This window comes from Diceros bicornis, chromosome 28 (assembly GCF_020826845.1).
Source record: "Diceros bicornis minor isolate mBicDic1 chromosome 28, mDicBic1.mat.cur, whole genome shotgun sequence".
Classification (NCBI taxonomy): Eukaryota; Metazoa; Chordata; class Mammalia; order Perissodactyla; family Rhinocerotidae; genus Diceros; species Diceros bicornis.
Window position 1 is genome coordinate 35150919 of NC_080767.1, and position 17310 is coordinate 35168228.

Below are 17310 nucleotides of genomic sequence, written 5' to 3' on the forward strand. Positions count from 1 at the left end.
ACAACATTAGCGTTCTCCGCCCTTCCAAATGCTGCCTCCAAACAATTATTCTTTCTTCGTTTTATAAACCCGCTATCATTTGAGGCTCATTACTTCTGGTTATATTCATTTATTTATTCAATAGACATTTACTGAATATGTACTAGGCTCTGTGCTAGGATCAGGGTCAGCAGTAAACTCGATATAGCCCTTGCCGCTGTTAACTTGTAGTCTAGTGTGGGAGACAGACACGATAGATGGAATTACAGTCTGGGGGAATCAGCACTAGGATGGGGAAACCAGAGGAGAGGCGTGGGCAGTAGGAAGGAAGGAAGAGACTAGATTGGAGTCTGTTCCGTTAATCAGGTGAGGGATAAGGGGTGTGAAGTGGCTGGGCTCAAGAGAATATTAGGAGACCGAACAACAGCACTTGGTGATGACTGGATTTGGAAGGAGATGACAGGGAAGAGCAAAGGAGCATCCTCCTTTGGACTCGGCAGCACCGTTCTCTGAGAGTGAACACAGGAGGAGGAGCGGTCATGAGAGTTACATTAGGAAGTGAGTTACGTGTGGACACATGGGCTGAACTATGCAGCAGGTGCTTGGATATTTGAGTCTGGAAGTCAGGGGAAGGGTCCGGCCTAGAGATGCGGATATTAGAGTCTGCATTTGAAGCCAGAGGAGTAGATGAGATCATCTAGGGAGAAACAGAGGCCCAAGTGAGACCCTGAGGATTTAAGGGAGGGGCAGAGGAAAGGAGGCTGAGAAAGAGCCGCCTAGGGGCAAGAAGAACACCCAGAAAGGGTAGTGTCTTGAATCAGTGTCTCAAGGATGAAGGAATGGTACAGAACAGGTCAACTAAGATAGGACTAAAAAGAGTCCTTTGCATTCGGCAGCATGGGTGTGCTGCTGAGCTCAGCAAGTCCAGTTTTGTTGGGATGTGAAATGGAAGCTGGGCTATAGCAGCTTGAGTGGGAGGAGATGTGAGGAAATGGAGAAAGTGGGTGTAGGTAATGCTTAGAATAGTGGCTCACAAGGAGACAGTTGAAAAGATGGGAGTGGCTGGAGGGGTCGAAGACATCCAGGGAGGTGGTTTTATGTTCCTTTTTTCTTTTCAGTGGGCAGAGCCTTAGGATGTTCATATTTTGAATAGAAGGAGCTAGTAGACCAGGAAAAGTTAAAGATGAGGAGAGAGAGGGAATACTTAATCAAGTGAAGTTCCAGAGAAGGTGGGAGAGGCTGAGACCTGGGGGCCTCTTCATTGTAAGAGGCGAGTGGGCAGAAAGGAAAGATGCAGATGCAGGCCCACTTGTAGGTGTGGTGTAAGGAGGTTCGTGGTTTCTCTTTCCTCAGTGAAATAGGAGGTGGAAAGGGAAGCAGTGGGGTGGGAAGATTGAGGGGTTTGGAGAAAGCTTGAAAAAGCCACTCCGGGGGAAAGGAGAGAGCTGACTGTGGAAATATAGAAAGACCTTTGGGCAGAGACAATGGCCCAGATGAAATAGAGATTGTGACTTTTAAAGTGGCCCCAGTGCATGAGGGAGGACGGTTTTCTCCAGTTGTACTTTGCAGCCTGGGAGTAGGGGCTAGGAGGGCAAATGGTTGGATCCATCCAAGGTTGGGGGTTAGCAAAGCAGACTTTTTGGAAAGACCAGGGATAAGGGAACTTAAAGTACTGGCAAAGGGGGCTGAAGTGACAAATGCTAGGGAATCAGTCTGCTCAAGAGCAAAAGGATGCTGAGGAAAAGGTCTGCAAGAGACTCCAGAGTCTGGTGAGAGGGAAGGACAGACACAGTGGGGGCTCAAGGAGAAGGTAAGGACTAGAAAGTTTAAAGGTTGTGGCCCAAGATTGGAATTGAAGGTTTCTGATGCAGAGCAGTCCTGGGTAATTATGAGAAGGCGGTGACTGAAGTAGTAGGTGGCTAATAGTTGCTGAAGTTGAAGGGACCTTGAGGCCATGGTCATTCGCAGTGATGTTGAAGTTGCCCGAGGAAGAAGGCAGAATTTGGTATGGAGAGGAAGACAGTGATCCAGATCCTGGTCTGTTGACCATCTCTATAGTTTTACCTTTTCCAGAATATCAAAAGAAAAAGGGAATCATACATTTATAGCCTTTTAGACAGGCTTTTTTCACTTAGCAATACATATTTAAGATTCATCCATGTGTTTATATGACTTGATCGCTTATTTTTTGGTGGGGGGATGAGTACTCTTCCATTGTATGGGTTTACCAGTTTGTCTATCCATTCACCTATTGAAGGACATCTTACACACGTCTTGTGTGTGTGAACATAAGGTTTCAAATAAGCTGAATAAATACCTAGCAATGCATTGCTGGATTGCGTCTGTACCATTTTGCATTCCTACCAGCAAAGAATGAAAGTTTGTGTTGCTTCAGATCCTTGCCAGCCATTGGTATTTTCAGATTCGTTTTGTTTAAGTTTAACCGTTCTAATAGGTGTGTGGTAATCCCACTTTCCTATGCTTTATGCAACACTCCTAGACAGTTATCTGATCCTGGGTGCCTCACATGAAGTGGGGGGTGATTGTCACACTGGAGTGGCATGTCAGTATCACAGTGGCCAGAGAGTGAGGGGGAAGAAAGCATGTTATACAAGGATCAGGTGAAGGATCTAGGAATGAGAAGACTCAGAGAGGAAGTAATCAAGGTTTTCAAGTACTTGAGGGGTTCTTATGGGGAAGTCGATTAAAATAATCTATGGGGCCTAATCAGTAAGTACAGGGACCAGGAATAGAAGTGGGGAGGCAGTTGCCTTCTCCTAATACAGGGTAGTTCCCTACCCAGGGAGGCTCAGGCAGAGACCAAACAGAGCTTTCTCACAGTGACTGTAGAACAGTATCCAGTAGTGGGGATAGGGAGAGGATGGGGCCTTTAAGTTCCCTTCTGACTCCAGGTTTCTGAGAAAATTGTGAATGGGCTTATGAGAAATTTGTGGTAAAGTAGATTTCTCATAAGCTAAGATAGTATTCTTAAACCTGGATTTTTCTTTACTTTATGCTTCGATTGTTTTTATTTGTGGCTGATAAGCTAAATAAACTTCTTTGTGTTTATACTTATTCTGCTTTATTCATCTGTAATACTGTTGTGAAATTTCTTAGGGAATATTTTAGTTCCCAGTGGCTAAACTCCAGTGCTAGCTATACCACCAAAACAATACTAGTGATAATAATAGCTTATGTGTTTTAAAAGCTTATTAGCACTCTGACCAAGTGGCATTTATTCCAGGTATGCATGACTGGTTCAATAGTTGAAAATCAATTAATGTAATCCACTGTATTAATGGACTAAAGAAGAAAAATTGTATCGTTATATCAATTGACTCAAAAAAGCACTTCACAAAATTCAACACCCATTCATCATAAAAAGAAAATCTCAGCAAATTAGGAATAGAGGGGGAACTTCTTCAGATTGATAAAGGACATCTACAAAAATCCTGCAGCCAACATCATACTTAAGGGTGAGACACTAGATGCTTTCCCCCTAAGATTGGGAACAAGGCAAGGATGAGCCCTCTCACCACTTCCATTCAACATCATACTGGAAGTCCTGGCTAGTGCAATAAAACAAGAAAGAAAAAGATATACAGATTGAAAAGGAAGAAAGAAAACTGTTTTTATTCACAGATGACATGATTGTTTATGTAGAAAATCTCAAAGAAATCTATTTAAAAAAACCTCCCGGAACTAAGAAGTGAGTATAGCAAGGTTGCCAGACACAAGCTCAATGTACTAAATCTTTTCTATATACCAGCAATGAAGAATTGGAATTTGAAAAAAAAAATTTACAATAGCACACGCACAGACACGCACACCAAAGTAATACTTAGGTATAAGTCTAACACAGTATGTACTGTTTCTGTATGTGGAAAACTATAAAACACTAATGAAAGAAATCAAAGTAGATGGAAATAAATAGATATTCCATTTCATCGATTAGAAGACTCATTATTAAGATGTCAGTTCTTCCCAACTTGATCTATAGATTCAATTCAATCCCAATGAAAATCCCAGAAGCTATTTTGTAAATATCAACAAACTGATTCTAAAGTTTATATGGAAAGGCCAAAGATGTAAAATAACCACACGATATTGAAAAAGAACAAAGTTGGAGGACTCACTCTACCTGATTTCAAGGCTGACTGTAAAGCTACAGTAATCAAGACAGCTTGATATTGACAAAAGGTTAGGTACCTAGGACAATGGAACAGAGTAGAGAGCCGAGAAATAGACCCACACAAATATAGTCAATTGACAAATGCATGAGGGCATTCAGTGGAGAATGGGTAATTTCTTCAACAAATGGTGCTGGAACAATTGGAACATTTTTTTACATATGTAAAAAAATGATGCTAGACACAGACTTTATACCTTTCCTAAAAATTAACTCAAAATGGATCATCGATCTAAATGTAAAAGACAAAACTACAAAAATTTTAGGAGGGCCGGCCCCATGGCTTAGTGGTTAAGTGCGCGCGCTCCGCTGCTGGCGGCCAGGGTTCGGATCCTGGGCGCGCACCGATGCACCGCTTCTCCGGCCACGCTGAGGCCGCGTCCCACATACAGCAACTAGAAGGATGTGCAGCTATGACGTACAACTATCTACTGGGGCTTTGGGGGAAAAAAAAAATAAATAAAATCTTTAAAAAAAAAAATTTTAGGAGAAAACATAGAAGAAAATCTATCTACATGACCTTTGGTGATGAGTTATTAGATATAACACCAAAAGCACAATCTATGAAAGAAAAAATTGATAAGTTGGACTTTATTTTTATTTTTTTTGTGAGGAAGATCGGCCCTGAGCTAACATCTGCCAATCCTCCTCTTTTTGCTGAGGCAGACTGGCCCTGGGCTAACATCCATGCCCATCTTCCTCCACTTTATATGGGACGCCGCCACAGCATGGCTTCACAAGTGGTGCATTGGTGCCCGGGATCCGAACCGGCGAACCCTGGGCCACCGCAGCGGAGCGCGCACACTTAACCGCTTGCGCCACCGGGCTGGCCCCAGTTGGACTTTATTAAAATTAAAAATTTCCACTCTGCAAAAGACACTTGCAAAAGTGCAAAAGACATTCTCTTAACAAAGAGAGTTAAAAGACAAAGCACAGACTAGGAAAAATATTTGCAAAACACATATCTGATAAAGGACTTGTATCCAAAATATACTCTTAAAACTCAACAATAAGAAAACAACTTAATTTAAAAAATGGGCAAAAGATCTGAACAGACACCTCACCGAAGAAGATGTACAGATGGCAAATAAACATATGAAAACACACTCAACACCATTTGTCATTGGGGAAATGCAAAACACTACACACCTATTAGAATTTCTAAAATACAAAAATAAAACTGATACTACAAATTGCTGGCAAGTATCTGGAACAACACAAACTCTCATTCATTGCTGGTGGGAATGCAGAATGGTACAATCCAGCAATTGGCACTTCTAGATATTTGTCCAGCTTACTTGAAATCTTATGTCTACACACACAGACACAAAACAGCACACAAACGTTTACAGCAGCTTTATTCATATTTGTCAAATACTGAAAGTAACTAGGATGTCCTTGGTAGGTGAATGGATAGACAAACTGGTAAACCCATACAATGGAATAGTATTCATCCAAAAAAAAAAAGAATAAGCCATCAAGCCATATAAAGACATGGATGAATCTTAATGCATATTGCTCAGTGAAAGAAGCCAGTCTGAAAAGGAGACATATGTATGATTACCTCTCTGCCTTTTTTTTACATTCTGGAAAATGTCAAAAAAATTCTAGAAGATAAAACTATAGAGGTAGTAAACAGATCAGTGATTGCCAGAGGTTTGAGAAGGGGAAACGGTTGAGTAGTGAAGGACAAGGGGATTTTTTAAGGTGATGGAATTATTCTGTATGATGCTGTAATGTTGGATACATGACACTATGCATTTGTGAAAACCCACAGAACTTTACAGCACCAAGAGTAAAACTCAGTATGTGCAAATTAAAAAACTCATTCTGGAGATTAAGGGGTCCTAGAATGGAAGGCAGAATATAACAAAAGAATCTACCTGTGTTATAAATGTAGAAAACAACCTCACTGAGGAGAGTGAGGGGAAAATGTGCTGACCTAAGTAACTTTGGAGATGAGTGGAGCCTGTAAGACTGAAGACTAAAGGAACTGTGTGTAAGCACTGTACTCTGATAAAAATTGTTTCCCAAGGGGGATGGGTAATGATTCTGGGGCCACTGTATGTGAATACTGGCATTGAACAATGAAGAAAATGGATGGCAGATGGTGGGAGCCAGGTGTCTCCCTTTTGGAGTGGGAAGTTACAGACAAGCAAAGGGAGAAGGCTAGAATGATCCATATGGTGATGGGTTGGAGTTGGAGACATCAGTATGAACTCATATTTAGTTTAATATAGGTACAGATGGTTACATATAGAAATATTTATAGATACAGGTATACATGGATTGGTATACACACACATATACATATTTCCTTGCTCTGCCAGCTGAGAGGACCTAGAAACAATGTTACCCAAGTGGCAACAAGCGTACCTAGCACCTAGATCTTGGTTTCTAATGCCATTATCTGATAAAAAGGAACCAGGGTTCCTTGGAGAAATGTCTGGTTCAGGACTAGGGCAAGAAATGAACAAGATGAGCCTGTAGTGTCTTGTAGTGCCAGAAAGTAAGGAAGTGCTCAAACCAATCAACCAACCAAAACAGTGCCGGGGTGTGTCACAGGGGCACAGGAGCCAACTGAAAGGGCTCTCGGTGGCCAAAGATGGAACAATTTGAGCAAAAAAGTAAATAATATACTGTTGAATTATAACCCAAAGTATAAAATAAATATCCATGAGTCCATTCTGCTATAAATAAATGATTGAATAAATAGATGGGGGAGAATAGACAAACCTCCCATGCAGAAGAATTCCAAATAATTTATGTAGATACTTTGCCCTCGAGAAGGTGGAGCACATCTGGCCAATTCCTTCCAGAGAGACTTCCTTCCGAAGTTTGAAGTAATAGTGTTATTTATGTAACCAATTCCCTATTGACGGGCATTTTTTTCTCTTCTCTTTTTTTTTTTTTTTTGTGAGGAATATCAGCCCTGAGCTAACATCCATGCCAATCCTCCTCTTTTTGCTGAGGAAGACTGGCTCTGAGCTAACATTTGCCAATCCTCCCCCTTTTTTTGGTCCCCTTTTTCTCCCCAAAGCCCCAGTAGATAGTTGTGTGTCATAGTTGCACATTCTTCTAGTTGCTGTATGGGGACGCAGCCTCAGCATGGCCGGAGAAGCGGTGTGTCGGTGCACGCCTGGGATCCGAACCCGGGCCGCCAGCAGTGGAGCGCACGCACTTAACTGCTAAGCCACGGGGCCGGCCCCTCTCTTCTCTTAATTTGTAAACAGTGCTTCAGTGAACCTTTGTACATATGTCCCTGTAAATTTCTGTATTTTCATAAGATAAATATTCTAGGGAGAGTATAATTTTAACATCTTGAAAGATATAATCAAGTTGTTCTTCAAAATGGTCCTATGAATTTGTACTCCCCAAAACAGTGTGTAAGAGTAACAATTTCTCCACACTCTTGGTACAATATATAACTCACAAAGGGTTAATGTATTTTCTTTAATGAACAAAGACCTTTTACTAATCAATAGTAAGAGGACAGATGTCCCAATAGAAAGATGGGTAAAGGACCTGAGCAGGTCATTCACAAGGCAGATAGTACAAATGGCCTGTAAGTATTTGTAACAAAAAACTGAAAAAAAAAAAGTGCAAAAAAAATGTTAACTGCGTAGTCATGAAAGAAATGCAAAGTAGAAACAGTAAGACAGGGGCTGGCCCCGTGGCTTAGCGGTTAAATGCATGTGTTCCGCTACTGGCGGCCTGGGTTTGGATCGCGGGCGTGCACTGACCCACCGCTTCTCCGGCCATGCTGAGGCGGTGTCCCACATACAGCAACTAGAAGGATGTGCAACTATGACACACAACTATCTACTGGGGCTTTGGGGAGAAAAAGGGGAAAAAAGGAGGAGGATTGGCAATAGATGTTAGCTCAGGGCCGGTCTTCCTCAGAAAAAAGAGGAGGATTGGCATGGATGTTAGCTCAGGGCTGATCTTCCTCAAAAAAAAAAAAAAAGAAAGAAACAGTAAGACATTATTTTGACCATTAGGTTAGTAAAGAAAAAAAGAATTGTAATAACTGCTATTTGCCTGTGTATGGGAACATGGATCTGCTCAAACTTGTTGATGGATAAACAAATAGACCTTTTGGAGGTCAAGTTTTTTATATATACTTTTGAAAAAAGGTATACACACTTTTATTCACTCGACCTCAGAGAATTCATCCTAAGACATTAATTAAAAATATATAAAGATGTATGTATAAATATGTTCACCACAGCATTGTTTGTTACAACAAAATAATTAGAAATAACCTATCCAACAATAGGGGGTTACTTAATGATGATACATCCTGAAGATGAAATACTTGGCAGCTGTTAGTAGAATAATATTTATTTACTTATAAAAATTCTTGTGATAATATGATTAATATATACCAACTTAACTGAAAAAGACAAACGTATGTTCTATGTATGGAGAAGAGACTAGAAGGACACATCCATAATGTTTATCATATTGGTGTGTATGAGAGAGAGAGGCTGCAGATGATTTCTGACTTTTGTGCTTATCTCTGTTTCCCTTGTTTTTTGCATTAAGCTTCTCTTAAATTTTGTAGTTAGACAAGAGAATAAAAAATGTTTAAAACTATGCTGATTCTACCTTTGTAATGTCTTTCTTATGTGCCCTTTCTCTCCATCTTCAACATGGCCCTCCCCTAGCTCAGGCCTCCGTCATTTAGACCATTGCATCAACTTCCTATTGGGTGTCCCTGCCCCTACAAAAGGACCTAACCTGTCACTCCTCTGCTCAGAAGCCTCTGGAACTCTCCCAACATAGAATAGTGTCTTAGGTCCTTCTTGTCACCTTGTTGCTCCAGACCCCCACAATCTGAGCTTCGCTTCCCTTTCCAGCTTCAGTCTCCCTCGTTACTCCCACCCCACAGAGCACCTGCAACACCAGTCTTGTTGGACTACTCATCTCTCCCTGGTTGTGGTCACACCTCAATCCTATCTTCACCTGTTTAAAGTCTACCCATCTTTCAAGGCCTACATCCTCCAAGAAGCCTTCTTCTGTCATTACCTCCCCCATACTCCAGTTCACTTGGTTTGTACTTCTATGGCTAGGATCACCAGCTGCCTTTTAATACAGTGATTTCTGGAGGATCCTGCCTCCTCCTTTGGTCACCTCCATATCAGGCATGGACTGATAGGGTCTGGACTCACAGTTCCTAGAGCCCACACACAGTAAGGGCTTCATGAAAGTCTGTTGAATTGAGTTGACCCAGAGTTGCCTCTGCACACCATGTGCTGCAGATCAGAGTCAACTCTGCCGTGTTCCATAATTATGCCTTAAATATGTGTGATTTTTTGGCATGCAGGAATCTATTAAATCATACCATATAAACTATCACACTTGGGATTATGTGACATAAAAATGTGCATGTATAAAATAAAAGGATTATGGGCGTGTCATTTGGTATCCAGAAAATCTTTCTTCCATAACTGGCTAGTTAACATTTGAGTCTAAACTTAATTTTAGGCAATTCCTTGGAAAAAATGATTTTATGGAAACCCAGGTGTGTCCTGGAGGCAACCACAGATGATTTTCTGTAATATTCCTGCTTAATATAAAAAGCAAATTTTTGATTCTTGATTATTCTTGCTTTGTTTTCTCCTTGAAAAGTGACGAAATTTCAGTAAAGAGAATACACTTGGTTGCAGCAGTAAATGTCCTTTGTTAACTCTTAAGTGTTTTTTTCTGTGTGAAATTTAGAGGTTTTAGATGCCTCACCTTCCTTTTAATTCCACACATTCCCTGTACTCTGCCCAGCTCTCCACCTTTCTTTGCAGTGCTATCATTGCACTCTTGGGCATCCGTGTTATCACATAGAACTGTTGTCATAGTGGTGAAATGTAAACAAGAAAGCTAACCACTTCTCAGCATTTCTTGGCATGAAGTCCCTTCTGTGTTTCATTGAGTTGTCATGCAAGTCAACTACACACTGGTAGATGATTTTCTTGCTTCCACCAAAGGGCTCAGGGGCTCGGGGATGTTGCTTTATGTGAGATGCCAAGCATGAAAGATGTTCTGAACCAAAAGTACCAGTAGACCCTTTTGGCGTATGCTGTCTCCAGAAAAACATGCCCCTTAACCTGCATTGCTTTATGGAACTTTGAGAGATGCTTTTGTATCATTTAAATTATTGAGTGAACCTCTCCTAGAAAATTAAATTTGTTGCAACTGTGTGAATATTGGTGAACCCTTCTTGTCTTGGGTCTGGCTGGGGATATGGATCTCATGGGTGTCACTGCCACTATGCATATCCCTTTGTCTGGTCATTTGTCCACCTATCCACCCACCCACTCATTCATCCATAGTCTCCCCACAACTGGGACCCTTCTGAGCAGGACTCCTGCTTGATTCATCTCAAAATTCGCTGCAGGACCTTCAGAGAGACTCATATGTCGTGGAGGCCCAATAACTCCCCTGGATGATGATGGAAGCACTTCTCTCAGCACCACTGTGTGTTGGAGAGAAGGTGCTGAGAAGACGGGACCCATTTGCAGGGTTGGGTGTTGTAAAGGAGCTGTCAACCTCATGCAACCCTAGGCTGTGCTCTCCCGCATTCCCAGCCTCTTGGAAGTCCCGAGACAGTGGTGGGCAAGGGTGACATGGGTGTTCCAGCATTTAACAACTTTTCTGGTGTGTGTGTGTACGTGTATTTGACTCTACAGGTCAGTTTTTGGGTTGTACGAGAAATTCTAACAGCACAGACTTTAAAAATAAGGGCAGAAATCCTGAGCCATTTTGTGAAAATAGCCAAGGTAAGCTGTTTTATTAGTTTTTTCCCTTCCTTTCTTTTTTTGTGTCAAAAATGTGTTTCCTCAGTACTTTGGGAGCTGGTTTGCTCTGGGCCTGCTGGGCAGGGTTCAGGCAGGGGGCTGTGACCTGACTTCCCCAGGCAGGAGTGGCGGTAAGACCAGCCTGGCTGCCCACTTGGCCTCCCAGCCCCCGTGCATGCATTGGCAGCATGCCCCTCCACCCCATGATTTTGGCAGCCAAGCGTTCTCCTTACCTGGTCTTTCACAGACTTTCCATGAGACCTCTGGGGCTACGCCTGGGACCCATTGATCCTCCCACTTCAGGTTTAGCCACTGCTGGGGGTTGATGGGTTTTAATTAGCATCGATGGTTGTGATACCATTATATCCTGCATAATTTTGTCTCCAGTCAGCAGAGCTCACTCCATCCCATTCTGAGCTTGAGGCCTGGGCCCCATGACTCTGCTGCTCCCCACTCCCAGCTCCTGCCCCTTGGTCTGATGATAGGTTCTGTCCTTGCTGGCTGTTGAGCACCAGGCTCACGTCTGCACCATGCCTGTCCCCTCCTCTTCCTTCATCTCTGCCAGGCCAGGCTGTGACCCCATGGGCCTTCCTTGACCACTCTCATCACTTACACAGCCCTCCCGGCTCCTGCCCATACACTGTTCCCGACCACCGGGCCTGCCTGACTCTCGGCAGAGCACTGTTCTGTCTGGTTCACCACTTGCTTCGTGTGCACATGTCTTCCCACCGAGATCCTAGGCCAACTAACCTTTACTGAGGCCCCTCCCGAGCCAGGCACCGTAGCAGCTGCTTTACTGAGATGCTCATGTTTTATGCTCATATTATCATCCCATTTACAGAGGAGGAAGGGGAGGCTTAGAGAGGTGTGTGTCCATGCCAGGGCCCCACAGCAAGTCAGTTGGAGCACGTCTCTCTGCCTTCAGCGGAGCTGCTCTGCTGCCCATCACGGGAAGGTTAAGTGCATCCATCTATAAGTGTGTTGGGGCAATGGACGCTCGTGTCCTGTGCATTCTGAAGTACTTGGAACCGTGTTGGGCTTGATGATACTTGTTGCTATCAGTGAGCTCATGCTGGGCTACGAGAGAAAGTGGGATGAAGTTCCAGCCCACCTGGTGCTTGAGTTTGCAGTCCCCACCCAAGGAACCCAAAATGATCCCTTCTTACCTCTGCTATCTTCCGATGGTGGATCATCGTGTTGGCACTGTGCCCTGGGTGTGTTCTTGTGCAAGCCCCCTCCCTCCTCTGGACCTTGGTTTCCCATCTATAAAATCAAAGGAGTGGGTTAGATAATCTCCCCGAGGACCTTCAGCTCTAAAAGAAACTCTGTGACAGGCACAGCAATTCAGAAACATAGGATGAAATTCAGTTCTATTATTACACACAAGAAACAATTGGAGAATGTTACAAGATGTTTGAGATGAAGTATTCACTTGTGTGGAAGGGAGAAATCTCCTAGTAGGAACAGAGCCATAAGGACTAGGCATAAGGGCTTTTCATTTGTTTCTTCATTTTACTAGGCCCTACTATGTGCTGGGTGCTGTACTAGGTACTGGGGGTATGATGGCAGGTACAACTTCATCCCTGCTCCCAGGGAACCCACAGTCCAGGGTGAGAGAGAGGCAAGAAAAAGTAAGTACAGTCTGGTGTGCTAAGGAGATGCACACACTGCTGTGGGAACACACAGGTGGGGTCCCCACTCTTCCTAGATTTGGGAACATGGCCAGGAAAGACGTACTAGAGGAAGTGGCATCAGAGCTTGGATGTACCCAAGACAAGTTATGGGGACTGGGGGAAAAGTCTTCCCGACAAAGAGTGAGGCCCACATTGCTCTGATTACCCTGGTGCCAGAGACTGGTCCAGGCAGATTAAATGCACTGTCCCATGTAGCAAAGGTGCCGTGGTTACCGTCCTCATTTTAAATATGAGGACGCCAAGGCTCAGGAGGCTTAGATAACTTGCCGAAGGACACACAAGCAGTGGGAGCGGGGATTGGAACCAGGTTTGTGGGTTGCATAGATCCTGCTCACTACCCCAAACTTCACTGACTCCCAAGAATGAGAAATGGAACCCCAGTCTTGTTAGCAGGTTTCCCTCAGCATAAAACCAAGAATAGAGCAATTACATCTGTCTGTACTTCCTCTCGACTGTGTCTCTTTCTGTTGTCCCGCATGGTAAGGAGCTTGTCTGGGGCTGAATTGAATCCAAATGTTCTCCCTCATTCGGGTTCTGGTTCAAAGGAGCATGGCCAAGTGGTTGGGAAGCCAGAGCCTTGTCCCCCAGCTGAGAGGGGTTACGCAGATTGATAACGTCTTGCCTCAGCCGCTCTAACTCCGGGTGTTAAGGTAATCACAGAAGACCCACCTTGATATTGTTGGCGCAGCTGAGGTTTCAGTTTACAAGTGCCTGCTGGGATGGTTCAGATTCGTCTAAAAACAGAACATAAAGAGCATTATCAAACCTGATCCCGAGCCACGCTTCTGTCCAGCAACCAGACCAGTCAGCTGATGAAATTTTGCGAATGTTTAGATGCAGACTCACCTTTTGACAATTTGCAAGAAAAAGAGCATATGGTTTCTATGAACTTCCTAGAGCTATATTTTCTACATGAGATATTTTTAAGTATAATTGAATTTCATAAATATGACAACATTTGGTAACACTTGAGCATGTTTTTGTTCTGTTGTTTATAGCAGCAAAATAATCTACTCCATATCTTTTTTCAGAAACTTCTAGAACTCAACAACCTGCATTCTCTGATGTCTGTGGTGTCAGCATTACAAAGTGCACCCATCTTCAGGCTGACAAAAACCTGGGCTGTAAGTTAATCCTTTTAAGTCTATTCCTTTGATTTTGGCTGTTGTGTTGTTGATGAAGTTTTTCATTCCTTAAGCCCCAGAAGGCTTTCTCTGACTGTCTGCCCTTTGCCAACATGGAGGAGTATGATGGGTTAATGAAGTGTTCTCTGAGCATCCTCACTCCTTCAGTGACCTCAGCTCCATTTTGGGACAAGGAAGTTGAGAGGATGCTGACGTGGCTGGGGTCAGAAGCCCGCTAGAGTGGACCTTCCTGGATCCTACAGTGTCCTTGCGATGGCTGGCTCAGCGATATGACTTCTTCCCTCCGTTTGGCTGGTGTTCTTTTCTGGCAGGCTCCAAACTGCCCTTGGGAAGGTCTCTGGACTGATGGCTCGCAGCTGCCCTGGGTTGTTGGCCATACAGCTAAGAGTTTCTCTGGAGAAACCTGTGACCCTCTTGTAGGGAAAAATGATTTTTTTTTCCTAAAGGCCATGAATTATTTCAGCTCAGAGGTGGAGTCTGATAGTTATATAATTGAGTCTGTAGGAAAGTTTTTCTGCTGTAAAAATACTTTAAAAATATCTCAGACCTCTTTATCCTCCTTCGCTTGGCACAGTGCCTGACGTGGGGGAAGTAATTGCTGTTTCCATAGCTCGTTAGCATTCACCTCCTGGCCCGCCTGGTCCAGGGTCTCGCACAGACACATAGCCCAAGCCTTTCAAGACCTGTTTATGTCCCATAGAACTGAAGGAAACTATATGGAATTGTCAGCTGTGCTTCTGCAACTCATTTCCGAGCTTCTTCCTGCCAGTCTGTGGGGCTGGGCTGTGTTTCATACTTGGCTAGTTCAGGGGCCTTTAAGATACTTAGGGATTATGTTGTAGATGATCAGAAATGAGCCTTGTTTCTTTAAATTGCAATTTTCCATGCATCTAGCCCTAGCAAAGTGGAGTGAGAAGTGTGAGCCTGGAGTCAGAAAACTGGGTTTGTGTTCAGGCACTGTTCAGAGTATGACTTCTGTGGGACTTGTTTCCTGTGTCGACTCAGAGAGGTTGGCCTAGATTAGTGGTTTTCCATCAGTGTCTCCTGGAGCCCCAGGGTTCCTCAGAGCTGCCTTGGGGGCCATGAGGGGCTGAGGGAGAGAGAGAGGGTGCCAAACAGACAGCTTGGGCACTGTTTCCACCAGAGTGGCTCTGTTTGTATCAGTTTTAGTCCTGGGCTTCTGGGTGAATTTCTGTTGAGCAATGGCTTTGGGGGTCGAAAGCAAGTTTGGAAGCCACTTGTCTCTGCAGTTGCTGCCAGCCCTGTGATTCCCTCAGTCCATCTGAGCCATGAGGCTTTTTTCAAAGTTGATTGGAGATTCTTTTTCAAATGAATTTTCCATCATTTAGATGATGTTATTGTTTCTTGGACTGCTGGGAACTATGTGCAGACCCAGAGGAATGAATTATGACTCTCATGGTGCACAGCCCTTACTGTCAGTAATATTGTGACTCTCTGTGACCCCTGTAAGCTGTATAGTTGGTGAGGGCAGTAGGGAGTCTTGCAAGCCACCTCTCGCCCACATGTTAGTCTGAGGACAGTGGTTGGCGCAGAGCATTTGGCAAATGGAGGGGCCCAAGCTCATCATCTTTCCCCTTCATCCAAATCCCCAGAGCCCAGTGGGATTGATGACTCCACTGTATTCCTGACACTGTCTCCACACCTGTCCTTACAGCACACAGCACATCTGCTCTGTAGCTTTGTTTACAAGTCTGCCTCCCGCTTTGGACTGCCTTCCTTCATGATGAGGTCTGATTTTTCTCTGTATCCTTGGTGCCCAGCTGAGTATATGCTTGTGTTTGAATGGTATGTCTGTTATGCTGAATCGCATCCTTCTTTTGTTATTAATTTGTAGTAATAAGATTATCCATAGACATATTGCCAAAAAAGAGCTGTTTTTCCTCTCCCTACTTGTGCTGGTGAGACCTCATGGACCCACAGAGCAGAGAGGAGCAGGAGCACTGGAGGCCCCGTGATAGCAGCCCAAAACGTCAGTGCTTCTATAGTCTTCATTTTTCAGAGGACACTGAGGTTCCAAGAGGTGCAGTGACCTGTCCAAGATCACAGGTGAGGGCTGGGGCGGATGTGATGCAGCCTTGCCTTGCTGGACCCCATAGTCCGTGTTCTTGGCCAGTGTGCTGCATGGCTTGTCAGTGACAGAACCTGGTGTTGGAATCAGGCTGGGCACAGGGCAGGGAGAAATGGGCACACACACTGCTTAGGAAGTGGGGCTGGAGAAGTGAGGCTGGCACACAGGCCCTGGGGGACAGGATGCGACTAGCTTCCTGGGTGCTGTCCCTGGAGTTACATTGAAACCCTGGCTATCTAGGAAGCCTGGACAGAAGGGAGTTACAGGTGTAGGAGGAGACCTGCCACTTGGTTGCACCGTGGGTGACCTCCAGTGAGGGCCAGTTGGTCGTTAGTTGTAGGGCAGGGCAGCCTATTGACCTGTCCATGGCTGGCCGCTGAGTGCTAGCAGCTGAGTGAGCTGGGACAGGACAGAGACTGATGCTGAGCATAGGCCCTCACATAGTATGCCCTTAATAAATGCTGGCTGGACACACCAACAGGGAGGGACTCACCTTCTGCTGGCCTGGAAACATAGAGACAGGGTCTGATTTACCCTATCACGTGGGCCGCTTGGGAATATTGGCTGCCTTAGAGCCACGAGACCTAAGCAAGAGGTTGTATCGGCCAGTTCTGATTTCCTGAGTACACATTGCCATGCGGCTCTTATTCCTTCTACAAATTCAAATATTTATCAGATGCCTCCTCCATGCCAGGCCCTGAGGCTGTGGTCAACGCCCTTGTCTTCATGGGCTTTTATATTAGTCAGAGGAGACAGACACGTTATTGGGGAGAATAAACATGTGCCCAGTCTGGCTGGCACAAGAAGTGACTGGTAAATGTTTGTTGAATGCCCGGGGTGATGAACAAAGTGCATCAGGTGGGAATAAAAGTGACGCAGAGATTAGAGCAGGAAGATGAGGGCACGAGTGTTCCAGGCAGAGGTCACAGCCAGTGCAAAGGCCTTGGTGGGAAGATGCTTGGTGTGATCAAGAAACTCAAAGGCCAACATGGCAGGAGCTCAGTAGGCCAGGAAGAGATCGGTGCAAGACACTGTGGACGGCAGCAGGGCCGATCGTAAGGGGCTTACAGCCTGGGAGAGGAGTCAGATTCTATTCTAAGTGCAGGGAAGGATTTTAAACGAGAGTCGGACATGATGTGGTTTATGGTTGCTTTTTGTTATTTTAATTACTGTGGCTACTGTGTGGAAAACAAATTGGGTGGGCGGTTCAGAGGGCATCAAGAGTGGAAAAAGGGTCTAGTTAGGAGGTTAGGGCAGAATCCAGAAATGAGGTGAAGTTGGCTAGGATCAGGGAGGTGGCAGTGGACTTGGAGAGAAGTAGACTGATAGGGGAGGCATTCTGAAGATAGACTTGACAGGCTTTGTGATGGGTGGGGTGTTGGAGATGGGGAAAAGAATGGGGCCCTAGGTTTGGGGCCTG

At 44.5% G+C, this 17310-nt stretch overlaps 1 protein-coding gene across 16 annotated transcripts in view; it reads left to right on the forward strand.

The window, feature by feature from the left end:
* Window positions 1–17310, forward strand: part of RALGPS1 (Ral GEF with PH domain and SH3 binding motif 1) — a 286272-nt gene that overhangs the window by 105023 nt on the left and 163939 nt on the right. For 14 of the 16 annotated variants that reach the window (XM_058524068.1, XM_058524069.1, XM_058524070.1 and 11 more), the window contains 2 exons: window positions 10855–10944; window positions 13688–13780. In XM_058524068.1, the coding sequence (XP_058380051.1) occupies window positions 10855–10944; window positions 13688–13780 (183 nt within the window). The remainder of the gene's footprint in view (window positions 1–10854; window positions 10945–13687; window positions 13781–17310) is intronic. The other 2 variants (XM_058524075.1, XM_058524081.1) reach the window with 1 other exon arrangement.